This window comes from Capra hircus, chromosome 1, assembly GCF_001704415.2.
Source record: "Capra hircus breed San Clemente chromosome 1, ASM170441v1, whole genome shotgun sequence".
In the NCBI taxonomy this organism is placed as follows: domain Eukaryota; kingdom Metazoa; phylum Chordata; class Mammalia; order Artiodactyla; family Bovidae; genus Capra; species Capra hircus.
In genome coordinates this window covers 115,009,586-115,031,984 of record NC_030808.1, presented here as the reverse complement: position 1 = coordinate 115,031,984, position 22,399 = coordinate 115,009,586, and the positions used below count along the sequence as shown (strand labels likewise).

The 22,399-nt window shown below is 37.7% G+C and overlaps 1 protein-coding gene across 19 annotated transcripts in view; it reads left to right on the top strand.

Moving 5' to 3' along the window:
- Positions 1-22,399, top strand: part of MBNL1 (muscleblind like splicing regulator 1) — a 218,483-nt gene that overhangs the window by 160,824 nt on the left and 35,260 nt on the right. For all 19 annotated transcript variants that reach the window (XR_001918128.1, XM_005675421.3, XM_005675428.3 and 16 more), the window contains one exon: positions 15,992-16,162. Coding sequence is in view for 18 of the 19 variants with exons in the window: in XM_005675421.3 (XP_005675478.1) it covers positions 15,992-16,162 (171 nt within the window). In the remaining variant the exon portion in view is untranslated. The remainder of the gene's footprint in view (positions 1-15,991; positions 16,163-22,399) is intronic.

Here is a 22,399-nt window from a genome sequence, read left to right as displayed (position 1 = left end):
AGGGATGTGCTGGCTGTGGCAGAGGGACTCAGGACTGTCCGGTCACCTAGTACCAGCACCTAATCAGAGGCTGTTATACTGTGCTCTTATCCATCAGTCACATCATCCCTAGGATGGTATTCTTCTGGTTTTATAAACGAGGAAGTTTAAGTAGAGTGAGGTTGAGTGATTTACTCAGTCTTACTGCTAATAAATACCAAAGTTGGCTTTAGAACCAACAACCTTGTAATTCCAGTTCACATGATCGTAACCATTGAGCCTGGGGCTCTACTCCTCTTTTACATCACATCCTGGGATGGTTCCTGGGATGGTTTCTGTATGCAGATCACCAAGGCCTGCAGAGGAGGAGCTTTCACACTAAAGGCACAGAGAAGTCTGACAAATTGCCATATTGTTTCTTTGGGTTGGAGCAAAGTACAGACTTGTGTTTGGATGATGGTATTGTATTAATAGTAAGTTACTAGAAAATGAAGCAAATGAGACGAGGGGGAAAGGAGAATATAATTGAATTGAGAGAAAACGGCTACAGGGTGTGAGTTGACTGGGTGAAGATGTAGAAGTTTGGGTGAAGATGCAAAGGAATGTTTTTGACAACTGCTTTATTGGGAGAAGATTTTTTATATAATTTTTTTTTTTAAGCTGAAGTATGGAGTTCCCTGATAGCTCAGATGGTAAAGAATCTGCCTTCTATGCGGGAGACCCACTTTTTTTCTTAATGGATTGATTTAGAGTGTTAATTTCTTTGTGTGTTTTTTTTTGTTGTTGTTGTTTGTTTGTTTTTCCTTCCTTTTTTTGGTGTCTGAAGGATTTTTTATTGTAAACTTATTTATAGTTGGTGAGCAACTTCACTTTCACTTTTCACTTTAATGCATTGGAGAAGGAAACGGCAACCCACTCCAGTGTTCTTGCCTGGAGAATCCCAGGGACGGGGGAGCCTGGTGGGCTGCCGTCTATGGGGTCTCACAGAGTCGGACACGACTGAAGTGACTTAGCAGCAGCAGCAATGTTGTGTTAGTTTCAGGTTCAGGTGTACAGCAAAGTGATTCAATTCTACCCACATGTATCTGTTGTTTTTCAAATTCTTTTCCCATTTAGGTTGTTACATAATATTGAACAGCGTTGTGCTATATATAGTAGGTCCTTGTTGGTTATCCATTTAAAATATAGCAATGAGTACGTATCTATCCCAATCTCCCTAACTATCCCTTCCCCATCCTTCCCCTCTGGTAATTAGAAGTTCCTTCTCTAAGTCTGTTTTATAAATAAGTTCATTTGTATCTTTAAAAATTTTTTTAGCTTCCACTGTGTAAGTGATATCATATTATATTTCTCTACTCTGGACAGAATATATTCTGAAATAAAGTTGGCAAATGTTTCTTGGGTGTGTTGACCTGGACTGGGCTGGGGGCGCAAGGCTGAGGCACAGCCCCCTCCTGGAGGCAGTCAGCATGGGAGAAAGACATGTAATTAGTTCACCGTAAAGCCCTCTGACCCTCTTGGGAGGAAGACAGACATGTGCAAAGTGCCAAGGATCGTGAAATGACTGTATCTACTAACAACCACCTGCTGTAGCCAGAGGTAGACAGTGTCAGATTCTCAGATAACGTTGCTTTACTCACTTAATGCACCCAAGCCCGGTGTTTAGAAGATCTGGGCTTTCAGCCTAAATGTTGATGATGTGATAGCAGGAGAAAAACATCATGTGACAGCCGCCTGTGCTTTTCCCTCTTACGTTCACATTCTGGCTTATTATAAAACAGTGTTGCCATGGCTGGCATTCCCGTGAGGCTCAACATCTCCGTACTTTTCATCTTAAATAAGCACTTCAGAATATCTCCGCAGCTTCTGATTGCTGTTTAGAACAAGCACCTTGTAATGATTAAGCTTTTTAAATGCCGAAGTTTAAGTCACGACTTCAGTACCCTTCTGCCTTAGAAACTCATTTTACAGATGTCTTGAAAGAGTTCCATAGTTCATAGGCATCTCTTTTATTTATGTATTTATTGTTACAATGGATCATTTTCCAGAGAGCTATTTGAGGATAGTAGAAATATAATGAATGATTTCTCTAAATTCAGAGACTTTCCTGTTTTATTCCCATCAATAATTTTTAAGTAACTTTTGTTGATGGTTACTCTTTTAGATGTTTGGAAACCTGCCAGAGAGCCCCAGTGAAAGTCTCTAGGGGTGGGGGTGGGGGCAGAGGAGGAGAGAGGCTCAGATAACCTGTGTTGTAATACTGCTTTTTTACCTCAAGAGCTTTTTTTTTTTCATCCTGCTGCCTGTGCTGCTGCAGTCAGCATCCAATAGAGACGTATTCTGGGCCCAGGAGCCAATTGTCTTGCTCCTCGAAGCAGCCTGAAGTCTGAGGGAGAGCTGATGGCTGTGCACAGTTTTAGCAATTGTCGTGGGGATGCTGGGCGGGGAGAAGCGGGTGGGTGGAGTGCTTTCCCCACGGGGACTGAGGCGCTGGCATTCAGCACATTTTGTTCAAGTACAAAGGTGATCAGTCTGAAGGAGACAGTGGGCAGCAGCAGTGAGCACCTGTGTGACCTTACTTTTTGCTCCACGCTCTGTCCTTGTTTACGTGAAGCAGTAGCGTTTGATGGCTGGACTTGAGGCTGAATCTATGAGGTCAGAAAGCTAGTGACGTTTGTTTTCAGTTAGGGAATCCCAGAGTTTTTTATAATTTAAGGTTTATCGTAACTAAAAACAAATGTTATCATTTTAGAGATGTAAAAACAGGGTTTGCTTTCCTATATTTGTGGGCATATGGGATCTAGAATAAAACAAATAAGTCTTTCATATAAATACAAAGTAATGGTGTGTTCTCCAACTGACTTCACCAAAATGTTTTACCTCTTTGATTTCCTTTAGTTTCTTTAAATTGCTGGATGAAAATCTTACCCCTTAAAACCTCTTTGTATTATTATCTAACTTTATTTTTCGCTTTTAATATATGCATATATATATATCAGTTCAGTTCAGTCACTCAGTCATGTCCGACTCTTTGCGACCCCATGAATCGCAGCATGCCAGGCCTCCCTGTTCATCACCATCTCCTGGAGTTCACTCAGACTCATGTCCATCAAGTCCGTGATGCCATCCAGCCATCTCATCCTCGGTCGTCCCTTTCTCCTACTGCCCCCAATCCCTCCCACCATCAGAGTCTTTTCCAATGAGTCAACTCTTCTCATGAGGTGGCCAAAGTACTGGAGTTTCAGCTTTAGCATCATTCCCTCCAAAGAAATCCCAGGGTTGATCTCCTTGCAGTCCAAGGGACTCTCAAGAGTCTTCTCCAACACCATAGTTCAAAAGCATCAATTCTTCGGCGCTCAGCCTTCTTCACAGTCCAACTTTCACATCCATACAGGACCACTGGAAAAACTATAGCCTTGACTAGATGGACCTTAGTTGGCAAAGTAATGTCTCTGCTTTTGAATATGCTGTCTAGGTTGGTCATAACTTTTCTTCCAAGGAGTAAGTGTCTTTTAATTTCATGGCTGCAGTCACCATCTGCGGTGATTTTGGAGCCCCAAAAAATAAAGTCTGACACTGTTTCCACTGTTTCCCCGTCTATTTCCCATGAAGTGATGGGACTGGATGCCATGATCTTCATTTTCTGAATGTTGAGCTTTAAGCCAACTATTTCACTCTCCTCTTTCACTTTCATCAAGAGGCTTTTTAGCTCCTCTTCACTTTCTGCCATAAGGATGGTGTCATCTACATATCTGAGGTTATTGATATTTCTCCCGGCAATCTTGATTCCAGCTTGTGTTTCTTCCAGTCCAGTGTTTCTCATGATGTACTCTGTATAGAAGTTAAATAAGCAGGGTGACAATATACAGCCTTGATGTACACCTTTCCTATTTGGAACCAGTCTGTTGTTCCATGTCCAGTTCTAGCTGTTGCTTCCTGACCTGCATACAGATTTCTCAAGAGGCAGGTTACGTGGTCTGGTATTCCCATCTCTTGAAGAATTTTCCACAGTTTATTGTGATCCACACAGTCAAAGGCTTTGGCATAGTCAATAAAGCAGAAATAGATGTTTTTTTGGAACTCCCTTGCTTTTTTGATGATCCAGCGGATGTTGGCAATTTGATCTCTGGTTCCTCTGCCTTTTCTAAAACCAGCTTGAACATCAGGGAGTTCACGGTTCACGTATTGCTGAAGCCTGCCTTGGAGGATTTTGAGCATGACTTTACTAGCATGTGAGATGAGTGCAACTGTGTGGTAGTTTGAGCATTCTTTGGGATTGCCTTTCTTTGGGATTGGAATGAAAACTGACCTTTTCCAGTCCTGTGGCCACTGCTGAGTGTTCCAAATTTGCTGGCATATTGAGTGCAGCACTTTCACAGCATCATCTTTCAGGATGATGAAATAGCTCCACTGGAATTCCATCACCTCCACTAGCTTTGTTCGTAGTGATGCTTTCTAAGGCCCACTTGACTTCACATTCCAGGATGTCTGGCTCTAAATGAGTGATCACATCATCATGATTATCTTTATATATATATAAAATGGATCCTCTTTTCCTATATAAAACCACCTTTTCTTTACATGTGATCTGTCTAAATCACAGAGGCGAGGTTAGTGGAATCCATAGAAAGTCTAAGAACCTCTTGCCTCACTGGGACTCTTGTTGAAATGGATGATGTGAAGCAAGAGTTTAATTTTTTGGTGTTCAGTTGTTTTCTTTTTAGTTTTCAGAGAAAGTGAAATTTATAAGAGAATCTTATTTTTTTTCCATGACACATTGGAAATATAGGTATACCTATGGCTGATTCACATTGATGTTTGGCAGAAACCAACACAATATTGTAGAGCAATTATTCTTCAATTAAAAATAAATTTCACTATAAAGATAAAATTAGTTTCTTATATTGCAAAACATCTTTTCCTTTTGCAGAATTCAAGGGGGTTGAAGCTTTCATCGGTTCTGACCTATTCTGGATAAAGTCATGTATGTTTTTAGTGTGAGCAGTGTTTAGAAAAGCAGGCACATGAAACAGTGATCAAGTGGTCATTGGTACAAAAACACACCTCTAACGTAATGGTCAAGAGCACTGACTTTGTAGTTAGACTGTCTGTGTTTAGTTATGTGTCCTTGAGCGAGAACCTCTGTCCTTCCCATTTGAAAAGGTGTTTAAAGATGGAGAGCTTTTGCTTTATCAGTGCACTAGGAACTCTCAAATAGGTCTATAAAGAACTGCTTAAACAAGTCTTCCAAGGGATTGTTAAGGAAAAAATTATGTGTGTTTGACTGAAGAAGTTTACCTCTTTTTTACCCTCAGGAAAGCCCTAGAAATATAATAGAGACAACCATGCTGTAATCCACCTAATCATGGTAGGATGATGAATCGGGTACTATTTGTGAAACATTTTGTATTTCTCAATTGAAAGGCATGCGCTACAAATAGAACTCTAAATTTTATTATGTAAATGTTCGTGCTTTTAATTATTAGCCAAGATTGAAGAGTGTCTGATTTGGATGCCATAAAACTTCAGAATTGTTTCTGCTACAAACAGTTTAGAACTCTGGCAGTTGCTGTACCACAAAAATAATGAAGTGATTGAAAAAATAATAGAAACATAGTGATCTGGCATTTCCAACTTTATGATGCCGTAAAAAAGCAGCCAACAAATGTTGGACTGTTTAATGATACTGGCACCTAGCAAATGTCACTGGGCTTTTACAAGGTCATGGAGACTCTGGTTTGGCTCAGGGATGCTGGCCAGACCCATCTTTGGAGCCCAGGAAGACTGTGGAATAGTGACAGACAATAGGTGCCAGCTAAACCCTTTATAGCACTTCATAGATGGCTGCACACTGCTGTGGGACTCTGTGGCATAGAGGAGGCCAGGAGTAGGAGGAAAAAGTGAGACTGTTTCTTCTTACAGCATCCTATCAGAAGCAACTCTAAATATAAGATCCTTGTGGGCCCTCTCTGAGGAGGCTAAGATTTCCTCAGATGACTATCAGCTGAAATTGTGCGCTGATACAACTGTGGCTGTCACAAAAGCTGCTGGAGAAAGGAGTGGTGCTTCGGTTACGAGAATGTGTGTGTGGTTTGTTGCCTTTTCCCCTTTCTCCTCCTCCTCAGAGGCAGCTAACTCGACTCTCATGAATTACATAATACTTATCTAGACGTGTAGAGTTTCAGTTATGCCATATTCAAGATGATTAATGGGAGTTGTGCAATTAAAGCACAACAGTTCTCTGGGAAAAAAGTCATAGTATCCTGATGTTTGAGTTAAAGTGTGTTGCTGTTGCGTCAGCATTGAGGATATTTTGGGGTCTTGTAAATGTCACTATTGGTTTTCATGTCCAAGAGTCGTCGTCATCAAACTTACGAATGTTCTACAAAATAGTGCCTAGAACATTTGAATGCTCGAGAGGCCTCTTGAAATAGCTAGAAAGTCTAACCTAGAATTGCTTCTCTAAAGTCAGATTAGACTTGGGTGAGAAAAAATGTAATGCCCAAGAAACAGAGTCTGTTACATCCTTTTATGTCCTTTCAAACCATGGTAAAATTACAGATTTAAACTCAATAGATTGTGTATATGTACATATATGTATGTTTATATATTTTTTGGTTTTGCTGACAGTCTTAGTAGTTTTTAAGTCACAGTGTATATACGAACATGAACGTTTTATGGGATCAGGAAAAGGAAGAAAAAAAAATTTGCGTAATTTTTTGTTTGAAAATACTTTTGATCTGTAGTAGTAAAGAAATTAGGAATATTTCAGTGAAAATACATTTATAGATTTTTGCTTCTTTTTTCTCTTACTGGTAGGAAAAAATTCTCCCAGCTCTTATATTGACCTAAAGCTCCAAGCACTTGTCCTTATGTTGATTGGAAGAAGAAATAGCAATTTACACCTAAAAAGTTAAGCTTTAAGTATTGATGTAGTGTTGCTGTATTTTACTTCATGTTAAGTGTAGGAGACTAGAGATTAATTTCCCAGAAAAATAAGAGGCGGAATGATTCCTTTCTTCATGTTCTGTGGGGATGCTAAGCATTTGTTCCTGGTGTTACCTGAAAGTCCAGTGAGGAAATTAAAACAGATATTGTGTTTGTTTTAAATAATATTTTCTTGCCTTTTTAGATGGCAAAACTGAAATAAGTACAAGGGTGCACCTATAATATGGCTTAGAGGGTCATAATACTTGAGAATAAAAAATGAATAGAAAAATTCCTGTTAATATGTCAGTATTATCTATTTATCATGTAGTATATCATAGTATTTAAATGTAGCAAATTGATGGTTCTGACTTACTAACAATGTATATACTGTAGTTGACTGTTGAACAACATAGTTTGAATTGTGTAGGTGCACTTATATGTGGATTTTTTTCAATAAATACTGCTATAGTACCACAATATCCGAAGCTGCTTGAATTTGCAGATGCCAAACCACCCATAAAGAGGGCCAACTGTAAGATTATATTCAGATTTTCAACTATGTTGAGGGAGGGGTTGGTGTCCCTAACAGCCACCCCTTTACCAGACTCCCTGTGTTGTTCAGGTGTCAACTCATTGAGATGTAGTATAGAATCCTATTTGTAAAACAAAAGAAAACAAATAAACAATAACATCAAATCAGTGAAATCCCCCTGGAAACTAACAAAAAAAATGAAGATTTCTGCTTTGACTACTTTAGGAATTTATTCAAAATGATGGTTCCGTGCCCCTTTAAGTTTTATTCCATAACTTCCTAAAAGTTCTCATGTGTTTTTTCAAATAAAGCATGAAATAAAAATTTTAGTCATATACTTAAGTTTCTTAAAATTGCCGCAAAAGCAAAGTTTGACTTTGTAATACATATACTGCTCTTGGAAATAGGTATACAATTGGGGTGAATATATATGTGTGTATATGCATAAGTACATTTGTACACATGTATTCATTTTCATCAGAGAAGGCAATGGCACCCCACTCCAGTACTCTTGCCTGGAAAATCCCATGGACAGAGGAGCCTGGTAGGCTGCAATTCATGGGGTCACTAAGAGTCGGACATGACTGCACGACTTCACTTTCACTTTTCACTTTCATGCATTGGAGAAGGAAATGGCAACCCACTCCAGTATTGTTGCCTGGAGAATCCCAGGGACGGGGGAGCCTGGTGGGCTGCTGTCTATGGGATCGCACAGAGTCGGACGTGACTGAAGCAACTTAGCAGCAGCAGTAGCAGCATTCATTTTCATATGATTAAAAACAACATTATGCAATGGGTCCTCCAGAATTCCAGGTGGCAGTCAGAAATACTTTTCTGGGTTCTTTGGCTACTTAACTTATCTTTCTCAATAGCTTCTTTTTCAAAGGAGAGAGTATGTGTCTAGCTTTCAGTTTTTCTGAAAAGACTTTGTAGGGAAATAAAATTAAAAAAATGTGGCTTGTCCTTAAAAAAAAAATCAGCATCTTCAGTATTTCAGTTAACAAGTGAATGGATTGATATGACTTATGTGATTTCAGAATGTATTTAGTTTCTGATATGCTATAGTCTTTGTTTTTATTTTAAATAAAATAATTTCATTTATGACCCAAACAAAATTTATTAATATACCCAAACAAAACTCACATATTCATACTTTGTTAATATTATACCCAAACAAAACTCACATATTCATACTTTGAAAATTTTTAGAAGCTGCAACTACTAGAATTTGGCAAAATTAAAAGGAATATCACCCCTTTAGAGTCATTGGGATAGTATTCCTTTTAATTTTCCCAAATTCTAGTCATGTGTTATAGTACAAATCTGTTATCTTATGTTTGAGGAAATTTCCAGAATAAAGAATTCTACCATTTAAATTTAAGAATGAAAATATTTAAAGCTGCTGCTGTTGCTAAGTCAATTCAGTCATGTCCGACTCGGTGTGACCCCATAGACGGCAGCCCACCAGGCTCCCCCGTCCCTGGGATTCTCCAGGCAAGAACACTGGAGTGGGTTGCCATTTCCTTCTCCAGTGCATGAAAGTGAAAAGTGAAAGGGAAGTCGCTCAGTCCGACTCTTCGCGACTTCATGGACTGCAGCCTACCAGGATCCTCCGTCCATGGGATTTTCCAGGCAATAGTACTGGAGTGGGGTGCCATTGCCTTGTCCGTATTTAAAGCTACTAACACATAAATTTAGATTAGCTATTTTAAAATTATCCTTGCCCCTTTTACTAACTGAATGCTCATCTCTCTCTAAAATCATATGTTGAAGCCCTGTCTCCGGTATGGCTATATTTGGAGAGGAGACCAGGCCTCTAAGCAAATAGTTAAGGTTAAGGTCCTAAATGTGGGGCCCTGATCTGAAAGGAGTAATGTCTTAATAAGAGACACCAGTGAGAGTGCTCTCTATGCATACATGCACCAAGGAAAGGCTACGTGAGGAAATAATAAGGTGACTGCAAGCCAGGAATAGAACTCTCACTGAAAACTAAATTGTCCAGAACCTTGGTCTTGGACTTGTAGCTTCCAGAACTGTGACAAAATATGTTTGTGTTCTTTAAACCACCCAGTCTACGGTTATTTGTTATAGTAGCCTGAGCAGATTAATATAGTTTTCATTAAATTCCATTAGGTACAAAGCAGTGCTTAACTCTCAACTGAAGATGGTTTTACCTTCCCCTGGCTCCCAGGGGTGTTTGGGCAATATTGAGACAATTTTCGGCAATTATCAAGAGATAATTTTGATGGTCATAACTGAGGGCAGGAGTGCTAGAGGCGTCTAGTAGGCCAGGCCTGCTACTAACAGCCCCCATATCAAAGGCTTATCTGGTTTCCAGTGTCAGTAGTGCTGAGGTAGAGAAACCTTGAACTACTTTCTAGGATGCATGTATTTTTTCAGCTGACACAGGTCCTTTATGGAAACAAGTGAATCATAAAGAGCTATACATAAGACCTATAATATCCTGTATTTTAGATGCAATTAACTTATTTCCAATATTTGCAAAAACCAACAAACTAATTCCTAGAGCTAAACTTAAATTTTCGTTCACTTAAATGAAAACAAAAAAGCATTTAGCATATATATGTAAAATAAATTTAAAAATAAATATTATGTAAGTAAATTTATTCACCCTTGTCTTAGAATTGATCATTGAAAAGCATGACAGAACCATAAAAATCATCATTTTGGAAAAGTGTGAAACAGTATTTCTTGACTGCCACTTACTCTCCCACCTTGGCAGAATTTTTCTGAATATTTGTATTATCTTAGCTGGAAAAAAAAAAAAGGTCAATCAAAAACCAGTAACAGTTTTTCAGTAGGAAGCTACCAAATTCTTTTGCCAGTGTTTCTGGCCAATATCTGAGCAATGAATATCTTTAGAAATTGCTTCAAAACAGTTGCATATCTCAGCTGTTGCAAAGAAAATATTACTTTTAACAATTGAGATATTAGAAAACCAGTATTTCCAATGAAAGTTGGAAAAGATTTTAGAGTGTTAGCTGGTATCCTTATAATTTTTTCATTGATCCTTTCTTTTCAGAGTCTGCCCAAATATGACTCAGTAATTTTAATTCTAAAACATAGTCACCATTTGGTAACTTAATGAGATGTCTTTTTGTATTCTGACCTCATAAGTCACTGTATTTCTTTTATTTTAGGTGGAAGAAGTGAAATTAAAAACAGGAAATTTGTTTTTCTAGTTTTCAAATATAATTTTGATTTTTTTTGTTTTGTTTTATTAAGTTTGGCCAAGTTCCAAGTAAGATGTTTTATTTTTGATTGTTAGCAGGTTCTTAAATATTGAAAATAGCTAACAAATAGTTTTCTTATGTCTCTAAATCGCCACCTCTGTTTTATTCAGTTTTCTCTTTATTCTACAATTTATACTTCATTGTATGCATCATATATCATTTTTACATATGTATTATATATGCTCATACTATGTATGTAATTATTTTAAAGTATACTTTATTAGTGGAGAAGGGAATGGCAAGCCACTCTAGTATTCTTGCCTGGAGAATCCTATGGAGAGAGGAGCCTGTAGGGCCACAGGCTGTGGGGTTGCAAAGAGTTGGACACGACTGAGCAACTAACATACATACATACACTTTATTAGACTATAAGGTTTAAAAATTAACTAGACATTTATTTTGAGGCTCAAACAATAGTGTATATCTTCTTTTGGAATCACACTGTACTGATTTCAAAAGCTAATAAAACTCTTCAATTCACAATTTAATAATTTGTGACTTCAGAAATTGAGGATTTGATGATTTGATCTCTCCATTGGCTTTAAATGATCTGTGATGACCATTATTGCTGTATATAAGCTTTTAAGACTTAAAGGGGAAATTTTTTACTTTTTTTGAACAGGTTTCTTTTATTTAAAGATGTAGAAAAATTATTAGAGGAAAATAGACTCATTCTGGATCAATATTTTATTGAACTTCCTTCATTTCCTTAAAATATACAGCATAGGCATTACAAGGATATCTTTGGAATCTGTGTTGTTAACTTATAAAAAAGTCTCCTTGAATGGAGTCTAAGGTATTTACGATATAAGCTGAATAGCATCAGCTGGCCAGCTCACTGAGAGTAAGATTTCAGTGCAGTCAACAAAAGTAAACCACAGAAACGTAGCGTTGTGAGAAATGTATCAGAATGGCATTTTTTCCTTAGTGGATATGCCAATATAGAATGATGATTAAGGGCAAATTTATATTATAGTTTGGATGTATGTCATGCACTGTCATGGAGTTTTGCTCCTTATATTATTTTTAGTGCTTTTAACCGATAGGGTGCTGGATTAGGCAATTGCTTGTTACTGGGCTTCCATTGTGAGTCAGCTAGTAAAGAATTTGCTGGCAATGCGGGAGACGTGGGTTCTATCCCTGGATTGGAAAGATCCCCCGGAGAAAGGAAAGGCTACCTGCTCCAATATTTTGGCCTGGAGAGTCCCATGGACAGAGTAGCCTGGCAGGCTATGGTCTATACAGTCGCAAAGAATCTGACGCAACTGAAGCATCTTAGTTCCATTCTATCTGTAGCAGTCAAAACTTTGCAAAAACTTATGCATGTTTTTGCAGTAATGCTGCAACTCAATTTATTGTATCTTGAAGTAAAATCTCTAATGATTTAGAGCTGTAGCTCCTATACAAAAATTTGTGTATGTGAGCAGAAGATACTGATTGACTTTGTGTTTTTAGATGGTTTAGAATATATTCTCAGCACTGTAGAGTTTAGGATGCCAAGTGCATTGAATCTCTACACAGATCTTCTTTCCTCAGTGAAACTTGGAGGCCTCCTATTACCTTTTCTTCTTTTATTGTGGCAAGCTGTATTTATTGTGTGTTTAAATTGCTGGCCTCTGAATAAAAGCATCACTAGGTTAGTACAACTCAGAGTCAAACTCATTGGAAAAGACCCTGATGCTGGGAGGGATTGGGGGCAGGAGAAGGGGACGACAGAGGATGAGATGGCTGGATGGCATCACCGACTCAATGCACATGAGTTTGGGTGAACTCCGGGAGTTGGTGATGGACAGGGAGGCCTGACGTGCTGCGATTCATGGGGTCGCAAAGAGTCAGACACGATTGAGCGACTGAACTGAACTGAACTAGTTTTTATTCTATTATCTTCATTGTCTCCATAATGGAGTTACAGTAGAATTCATCTTTAAGCATTTAGTTAGAAATGTTCTTCATTCATTCTGCAAATGCTTATTGAGGTACAGGCCTGGGAACTTGGAGATGGATGAACCTGGAGAAGTACCAATGTTATATTTACCTTAACTCTCCATCGAAGAGTTGCCACTCGTGGTTTTCCTCAGGGCTTAGGCAATTCTCTAGAAGAGGATGTTTATTTTAACTTACTTTTGACCTTTTTATTTGTCAAACCACAATTATTCAGCAGCACAGTCAGCATTAAACAAGTTTTGACCTTCTTAAGGAGCTAAGTTTATCTAATATCCATTGCGGAGGCTACTTTGTTATTTTTTCCACAGATGTCAATGAAAAATTCACATGGCTTTGCAGAATTGTAGTTTATAACGTTTCCTGCTATATCAGAATAACCTGGAGTACTGTTAAAATGTAGATCCGTGGAACCCCAGGTCTGTTGCCACAAACTGTGTGAAAGAGGCTAGTTAGTGTGCATACCTTTTCCACAAAATGTCCTCAGTTGATTCTTTGGGACATACATAGCTTTTTGAAAGTAAAGCTCCAATGCACTCAAATCAAGCTGAGCATGGAAAGGGAGGCTATGTAAGAAATGTAGTAGAATGACATTTTTCCTGAGTATATGTAGTGAAGACAAAAGGAAAACCAAAGGGCCTGAGTTTTTATTAAAAGTTTTGAAATGCAGTAATACAAAATATATGGTGATTTGTACGTGATTTCTTTCCTTTATTGTTTCAATATAGGCTGTGTTTGTAGGTTGGAGGGCCCTAGAGGTTTGTGTTCCATGGAGGCCTTAGGATGAAGAGAGGGGAAGACCAGTGTTCATGTTCACAAGGCTGCTTTCAGCACCCAGGGCTGTCTCTGTGTTATGTAATTTGTGGAACTATAGCAAGTGATCTGAGTGAACTGACATTAACTGAATCCTCAGAGTGGATATAACCCAGCTTATCTGCACTTAAATAGGTCCAATCTTAGTAAGAAATATGATGTGGAGATATTGATAACCAGAATTTTTCTTAGAACCAAGTTATTCTTTGTACTGAAAAAATAGATTTTCTCTAAAATACCCATACTCGGATATTTCTGATATTAGACTATGTGTCATCCATGGTTAGCCAGTCATTCACCGTGGTTTGTCTTGTGACTTGAAGTGTTGTTTTTGTGAAGGCTATTTTGCATCCAGATGCTTTTAAGCTAATAACGTGCTCATGATCTCAACAGGTATCAGGCATGGTGATTTTCTATGGAATAAATCAGAGATATGTACATGTTACTTTACTTGTGAATGTATCGATAGCTGTGATTAATGGTATAAAAGTTACTTTCATGCCAATATTTTGTTTTTCTGCTAATGTGTATACAATTTAAATTGTGCTGGGGTGGTGGTAACAGCAGTTTTTGACCTTCCCCTTGTTCCTCTGAGAGTGCTGGACAGCGCCGAGGGTGTGACATATACATTATCTTTTTTAATCTTCAAAATAAACTTACAGTGTAGGTTATGTAGGGTTTCCCTATATAGCATAGGTTATATAGAGTTTCCCTGTATAGCATAGATTATATAGGGTTTCCCTGTATAGCGTAGGTGATATAGGTTTTCCCTGTATAGCGTAGGTGATATAGGGGTTCCCTGTATAGCGTAGGTGATATAGGGTTTCCCTGTATAGCGTAGGTGATATAGGGTTTCCCTGTATAGCGTAGGTGATATAGGGTTTCCCTGTATAGCATAGGTGATATAGGGGTTCCCTGTATAGCGTAGGTGATATAGGGGTTCCCTGTATAGTGTAGGTGATATAGGGTTTCCCTCTATAGCGTAGGTGATATAGGGCCAATGCAGAAGACATGAGGGACTGGGGTTCTATCCCTGGGTAGGGAAGATCGCCTGGAGCCAGTGTTCTTGCCTGGAGAACCCCATGGACAGAGGAGCCTGGTGGGCCACAGTCCACAGCGTCGCAGAAGTTGGACACTACTGAAGCGACTTAGCACACATGCACATAGGTTATACAGCAATTTTGAAATGAATGAAAAGCCTGAGGCTTACAGAAGTTAGTTTTTTATGCAGCTCATGTAGCTGATGAGTGATAGAGCTCAACCTCTGCCCCACGTGCTGACACCTGTAATGTCCTTGCTCTTGTCCCCGGTTCTCTACTGCCTCCTAACTTGAAATATTATTAGTAATGCTTTATTACATAAAGCTTGTTAACAGAGCAGGTAGTATCCTATGATATTAGCCTGTGGATAAACTTATTCCAAAAAACTTAATCAATATAAGCCAGAAATAGGTCATTAAAATTAGAATTCTGACAGATTTTCTCACAAACATCAGTTTTCTGAGTCAGTTTACAGTACAAGGTCAAATTATGGTAAACAGGTAGATTTTTCTTAGAAAAATCAAAGAAAGCTCAAGAAAGTGGTTGATGGCTTCAATTAAGTCCTTTTTTACCCTCACAAACAGTTCTAACTAAATTTATTGATGAAAGAGATTATGAGGTAATAATTTATAAGTTGCTATCAATATGACTTGACAATACTGTATTGAAATAAATGGGTCTGTCCCTGACAATATTTCATAATACAGCCTTTTATATATATTTTGATGAGAAGAATCATCCCCAAACAAACGTATATTCATATTTATTATTTTATAGTAACTTATTTTGTTTCTCCATTTTATGCTATAAGTTTTTGAAGGGTAAGCATATCTGTTCCTGTTGTTTTATAATTCTTAGGCAATGGAGACTAGATTTATTGCTGAAAGGTTAAAGGCTGCATTTTTTCACCAATATTTCATTGTACTTACTGATCTCTGTATTCAGCAGGAAATATGTAGGAATTTCCTGCCTTTCATCTATACATTTCTTAATATTTAGACTCATAAGGCTTAGTAGTAATTTTAACTTCTTATGAGATATGTGTAAAGGTGTTTTACTGAAGATACAGTGTGCCTTGAATCCTGTAAGTTTGTTTCCTTACAACTCAGTACAAGTAAAAATAGATGGTAAAACTTCATGATTCTTTTGGGTTCATTAAAGTTGGCCAGGAGACATTAAGGAAGGAGCCTGAGATTTTTATTTGATATTCTGTGTTGATATTACCCTAGCAGTTTATAGATTTTTAAACTTGGATCTAGAAATATTAATGCTAATATTTTAATACAGGAACTTCTCTAAGCTTGAAACTTTTTTGAAATGTCTTGATACTTCATTTTGATAGAATTTATTACTTATTCAAATCTGTTATAAAGTCATTGGATAATACACTGTGTGAAAGACTCATGGTAGATTCAAGATAGGTTTATATTATTATGATTTTTTTTTTTAAGATTTGTGGATTTTATTTTTTTAAGATGATGTTTTCTGCTTTCATTACTTAGGGTCGTTGCTCCAGGGAGAACTGCAAATATCTTCATCCACCCCCACACTTAAAAACACAATTGGAGATAAATGGGCGCAATAACTTGATTCAGCAGAAGAACATGGCCATGTTGGCCCAGCAAATGCAACTAGCCAATGCCATGATGCCTGGTGCCCCATTACAACCCGTGGTAAGTATGTTCTTAGTTCTCATTCCTCAAGTTTGTCTTGCTGAGTGCTCAGGTTCAGTGTTAAATTGGTGATTACAGTAGATCAAGTGAGCACAGGTAACAATATCAGTTGCCTAGCATTTTCCAGCAAAAATATCAGTCAAACCTTGGAAACAATTTCCCTAGGAACAATTTTTACACGATGAAGTTACTCATCTTCTGGCTAAATCATGTGAAAATTGACATGACAGAATGTCTAACCCCTCAAATTCTCTTCAGATTAAATCCTGTGACTTCCAGATGTGTAATGGTCTTTTTAAAAATGACCATTAAACTCATCAGTATAGTCTAGGTGCATTTTCGGGCTACCTTTTTAACACTAATAGTCATTTTGAAAATCGGTGTAAATCATCTTTAATTTTGAGTAAGTGTTTCCCTTCCCTCTCTCATTAAAGAGAATCTATATAGTTCTTTCTTGAAAAGGAGCCTTCGTTATTCTTGTAAACTTACTATGAATTGAAACTATTTGGTAGTTACAGATGCTAGGAAAATTCTGACAGTGGTGAATCCATATCATAGATCTGGAAGTCTCATCAGAGAACTAATCAGGAGAGGCAGAAACTCCATGGACTTTTTAGGGAAAAAAGCCAAATTTTATAAACTCTAGGTGGTCACATAGATTTAATGTTTACTGAACAGTGTAGGTAGATAGCCTATGATTCTGAGCATATTTATTTATTTTTTTGTTTGAATTTGGGGGGGAGGGTGTATGTGACATATGACTTTTATAACCTTTACTCACACTTATCCACAAAAATGTTAAGAGATTAATATCATAACTAAGTTGCAAAAGATGTTTTGGTATTAATTTTGATATTGTAATTTTGTATTTAAATGCATGTTGAAATTTGCAATAATTGGAATATTGCTGTCACTGACTTAATATGCAATATTATGGGGTCCTAGAAACGTGAAGACCCACGTTTTTCAGATATGGCAACTGTAGCATGTGTGCTAACTAATTTTTTTTCCTAATAAATTTTAACACCTGAACTCAATGTAATTATTATTCTCTCTTAGAACTTAATGAACCAATCATTCCAAAAAAGAGGGGGGGATTGCATTTCGAGGTGGGAGGGATCTCCAAATCCAATCGGCAGTGATACCAATTATCAATACTATACAGTTGAGGTGAGAGAATGTTATAATTCTGTTTTCACTTGATATATTTTTTTTCCATTATTGGGAACTCAGTTAACAATATGATATCTTTAATTTGTTTTTGTGACATCTGTTAATTTCACATGCCTGTGTGGGGATAGCATGAAGATTTCCATTTGGTTTAAAAAAAAGTCTTCTCTTTCTCTGTAGCGTAAAATATAGGACAAGAGTTCTCTTATGCTTGACTCTCACATGGTTTCAAAGATGTGATAAATCCTTGGCGTGGTTGCTGCTTTAATTGATATAAGATCTTTCCTTGATGTGAGATACTTTGTTCTACTTAAACATTTAAGGATTGCTTACTGGCAGGCTCCTCCCTCTCAGTGTCCTGGAGCACCTCTGACATCAGCAAGTGTGGTTCCCAAATGACAAGGACAGGTCGTGGCAGTGAGCCCCTCACTGTGAAGTATTGGCTCGTCTCCTGATGCAATCCTTGAGTTTTACTCTCAAGGCCATTTCAGGGTCATCTTATGCGTAATCCTGTGACAAACTCTAAACAGAATTTCTGCTCCTGTCTTTGAAATACTGTTAACAAAATATGTGTTGTTTATGAGATCACTAAATTGCAGATTTCTGAAACCAGAAAAATTACCTCATTTTGTGGTGTTTTTGTTGGAAAATTCTCTGCTTAGACAAAGCATTTATTTTTATTAGTTGTGAGCCCATTCAGATTTTATGTTAGTTTTCCTTGATATGACTAGATTTGAATGTGGAATTATCCTTCTGCTAAAGGCATCCTGAGATCATAGTCTAAAATAGACTCCATTCAGAGTGACGTTTTTGTAATGAGTATAGAAGTCATTTTAATTATTCAATTTTGAAACATTTGGGCTTTTAATGACTGTAGAGAAGGCTTTACTCCAGGAAATTTGCTTTCAAAACCCCACCTGAGACTCTTTGATAGTTCTTGTAGCAAGCCATGTTTTGATGAAGATAATGATATGGAGATTCAGAAATAATGAGAGGGTCATAACCAGTTGCTTTCTGGAATTTTAGTGCTGAGCCTACAAACAGGAATTACAACAGGGTTGGAAGGTTAGGAAATATGGAAAAAGGTTGCCGCTCAAAAGAAGATGGCCATTAGAATAGATGGTGGTGTACAAAGATACGGTATCAATTTGGATCCAACCCACAGAGTGGTGATATCAGGAGATAATACTGTGAGCAGATTTGTAACCTAGGCAGTATCAGGAATATCTTAAGTAGTGGCAGGGTTTTTAGTCGATTAGGTAAAGCATCTTAGTTCTCTATGGCCAACCAGTGTGACCCCCAAACCATAACTGGAGGAAACATGAAAAGAGGAGGGAGCTATGAAGGTCTAATCAAATTCATAAGCATTTAGTGTTATTCCTGACACGTAGCAGAGATTTAAAAAGATTGCTAATAAGTGAAAGGACTAGTGAAGGAACGAGTTTCCCAAACATGGGAAAAACAGAAATTCACAGTAGTTTACCTACCCCAGACGCCAAAGGAACTGTAACTGGGAACCAGAACACAGTCCAGTTATAGAGACTGTAGCATAGAATGGGGTAGTCAGGGACTTCATGAGAGTACTGTGGGGACCAGGAAATAGCTAGCATGCCTCTGAGTTTAGTTTCTCATTTTCTCACAAAGTTTGCAAGAACTAGGTCTATAAATTTAAGATCTCCAAGACACGAGACGATCTTGGAAATGGTGGGATTTATAGGAGAGTTTCTTCTTTTCATGGACTTGATTATGTTGTAGTGAAATGTGCCAAACCATGAATCAGAAAGAGAACATAACATTGCGGGGGGCGAGGGGGGGTAGTAATTACAGTACTCTGAGGGCATTTAAGGAGTTCAGCACTTTCTGTATCATAAATCCTCACAACCATACTATAAGGTAGGGAATATTATCCAGCTTTAGAGATGAAGACTCAGGGGTTTAGAGATTTACTAGTTTGCCCAAGTTACATAGCTAGTGAGTAGGAGGGCCACGATTTTCACCCAGACTGTTCAGGTTCTGGCATTCCTGCTGTAGAAACACTAAGTGCAGACGTGTAACCAACTTTGGATCTTTGGTTGATTCATTAAAAATCCCTGACTTTCTTCAACATATAGTGAAAAGTTTAATAAGACATATTACTTGCAAAGTCCTACCAACTATATAATTATTCCCATTTCATAAGATAAGAAAATAAGTAGTTGAAAATAAGTAATTGAATCTGTGTGTCTACTACCTTAAATTTATCATAGTAAATCATCCAATAATTGTATTGTCATTTCTCAATCACTAATACAAATGCAAATAGTTTGTTGTATGATTTTTGAAGATAAATAGAGGACCTAGAGAATTTAATTATCCAAATTAAGAAATAATAATTTTGGATTTTTTTTTAAGTCTAAGTAATACTTTTAAAGTAGATTTAAAAAATGGACAGAGAAGCCTGGCAGGCTACAGTCCATAGAGTGACAAAGAGTTGAACATGACTGAGCAACTCGCACACACACAGTACTTTAAAAAATACTATTACTTTGTCATGCACTCTCTGATACAAGGTAATCTAACAATAAATTGCTAAGTAGCCAAAAATAGATTGCACCTAGGGTTTCACAACTTGGAAGCCTCTCTTATATTTCTTTGGTCCATCCCAGAGAGATGCTTTTCAGAAATTCTGTCAATTTCAGGTTCTTGGCATTGCCCTTGAAAAGGTCTGCATCAGCAGTGTTTTGAAGGACTGTAACTGAGATCGGACATGACTGAGCAACTGAACTGAACTGAACTGAGCTCTAGAGGCCCTCTAGCCATGCCCGCTCTGATGCCTTTCCCTGTGTACCCAAAGGTTGGCCTTGACTATCCATAATTTCCTATGGTAGCTGCCCTGAAGGTATACGCACTGGCCACTTAGAACCGCAAAACTCATGTCGAAATCCCTATGCATTTCATGAATTCAAAGTAATCTCAGTTCAGTTCAGTTTAGACGCTCAGTCATGTCCAACTCCTTTTGACCCCATGGACTGCAGCACACCAGACCTCCCTGTCCATTACCAACTCCCAGAACTTACTCAAATTCATATCCATTAAGTCAGTGATGCCATCCAACCATTTTATCTTCTGTCGTCCCGTTCTCCTCCTGCCTTCAATCTTGCCCAGCTTCATGGTCTTTTCCAGTGAGTCAGTTCTTTGCATCAGATGGCCAAAGTATTGGAGTTTCAGCTTCAACATCAGTCCTTCCAATGAATGTTCAGAACTGATTTCTTTTAGGATTGGTTGGTTGGATCTCCCAAGAGTCTTCTCCAACACCACAGTTCAAAAGCATCAATTCTTCGGTGTTCAGCTTTATTTATAGTCCAACTCTCACATCCATACATGACTACTGGAAAAACCATAGCCTTGACTAGATGGACCTTAGTTGGCAAAGTAATGTCTCTGCTTTTTAATATGCTATCTAGGTTGGTCATAGCTTTTCCAAGGAGCAAGCATCTTTTAATTTCATCGCTGTAGTCACCATCTACAGTGATTTTTGAGCCCAAGAAAATAAAGTCTGTCACTATTTCCATTGTTTCTCTGTTTGTCATGAAGTGACGGGGCCAGATGCCATGATCTTAGTTTTCTGAATGTTGAGTTTTAAGTCAGCCTTTTCACTCTCCTCTTTCACTTTCATCAAGAGCCTCTTTAGTTCTTCACTTTCTTCCATAAGGGTGGTATCACCTACATATCTGAGGTTATTGATATTTCTCCCAGCAATCTTGATTCCAGCTTTTGCTTCATCCAGCCTGGCATTTTGTATGATGTACTCTGCATATAAGTTGAATAAGCAGGGTGACAGTATACAGGCTTGGTGTATTTCTTTTCCAATTTGGAACCAGTCTGTTGTTCCATGTTCAGTTCCAGCTATTGCTTCTTAGGGACAGAAGAATTCAGAGTTACTGGATTTAGTTAAAGTCTTAGAAGCGCCTGTGCTGCTCCTGACAGCAAAAACTTTGCCTTTGCTGTCACTTCATGTCCAAGCATTTTTTGTCAGTTGGTTGCTGAAAGCTTTAAAGTTGTCATTTGTCACACTTCCAGGAACACCTGGAAATTCTTAAATTGTTTTTTAGTGCTTTACTTTCTAGATTATCCAACTAGTGGTTGAGATAAGGCTGCTTTATCCCCAAGTACTTCTGGGAAAATGTTTCTGGGTCAGTCACCCTGAGTCTTACTGCATCCAACCTGCCCATCTTACTGCCTGATGCTGTCAAGGAGCCTCTGCTTCTTCAGGCAGCTTGAGAATGGGCCCTGAATCTTAGGCACCAGCCCGTGTTTGTTAATACCTTTCTGTGTGGAGGACTAGAAGTGAGTCTGCTCTTTTAAGTATTTATTACTTCAGGAGAACTCGCTTGAAGGATAATGTGAAATTCAGAATAAAGGAAGTGGTCATATGATTTGCCCAGTCAGCAAGTCAGTCTAGAAGCGGAGTTTAAAACAATATTTCTCATTTTATTCCAGTCATGTGCTACCTTCTTAGAAAAAAACACACTGTGATGTGAATTTGTTGATAATTGCCATAGCTTTTGGCTCTTTTTATATGCAAAATAATTGTTTACAGAGACTGTTTATAGCTTTTGTACAGGGTTGTACCTACCCAGAAACATGGCTTTGTACACCTTGATTGTGAGCTGTTAATTTTTTTAAAAGCTTTGTTTGTTTTTCCCTGCTTAAAAGTTTGATCTTCACAGACACACGCACACATACCCATAAAATCTAGAAAACTATTGACTTAAAATTTGTGTTCCGTATCCCAGAACATACTGATTATGTATTATCTATTTTATATACTCCCTCCATTTTATTAAAAATAGCAAACATTGTATGCAACACTGTTTCATACAGTGTTTAAAATAAAATAAATTAGGACCCCCATGATATTTGTAAGATTATAGCTTGGTAACAGTATGTTAATGAAGCTTAGTTCAATATATTAAAAAAGTGACAATTGAAAATAAATTTTAAGCATAGTAAATAAGTTAATGATTAAAAATTGAAATTGAGAGAAAATAACAATAAATCTTTTTAAACTTTCAGATATGTGTACTA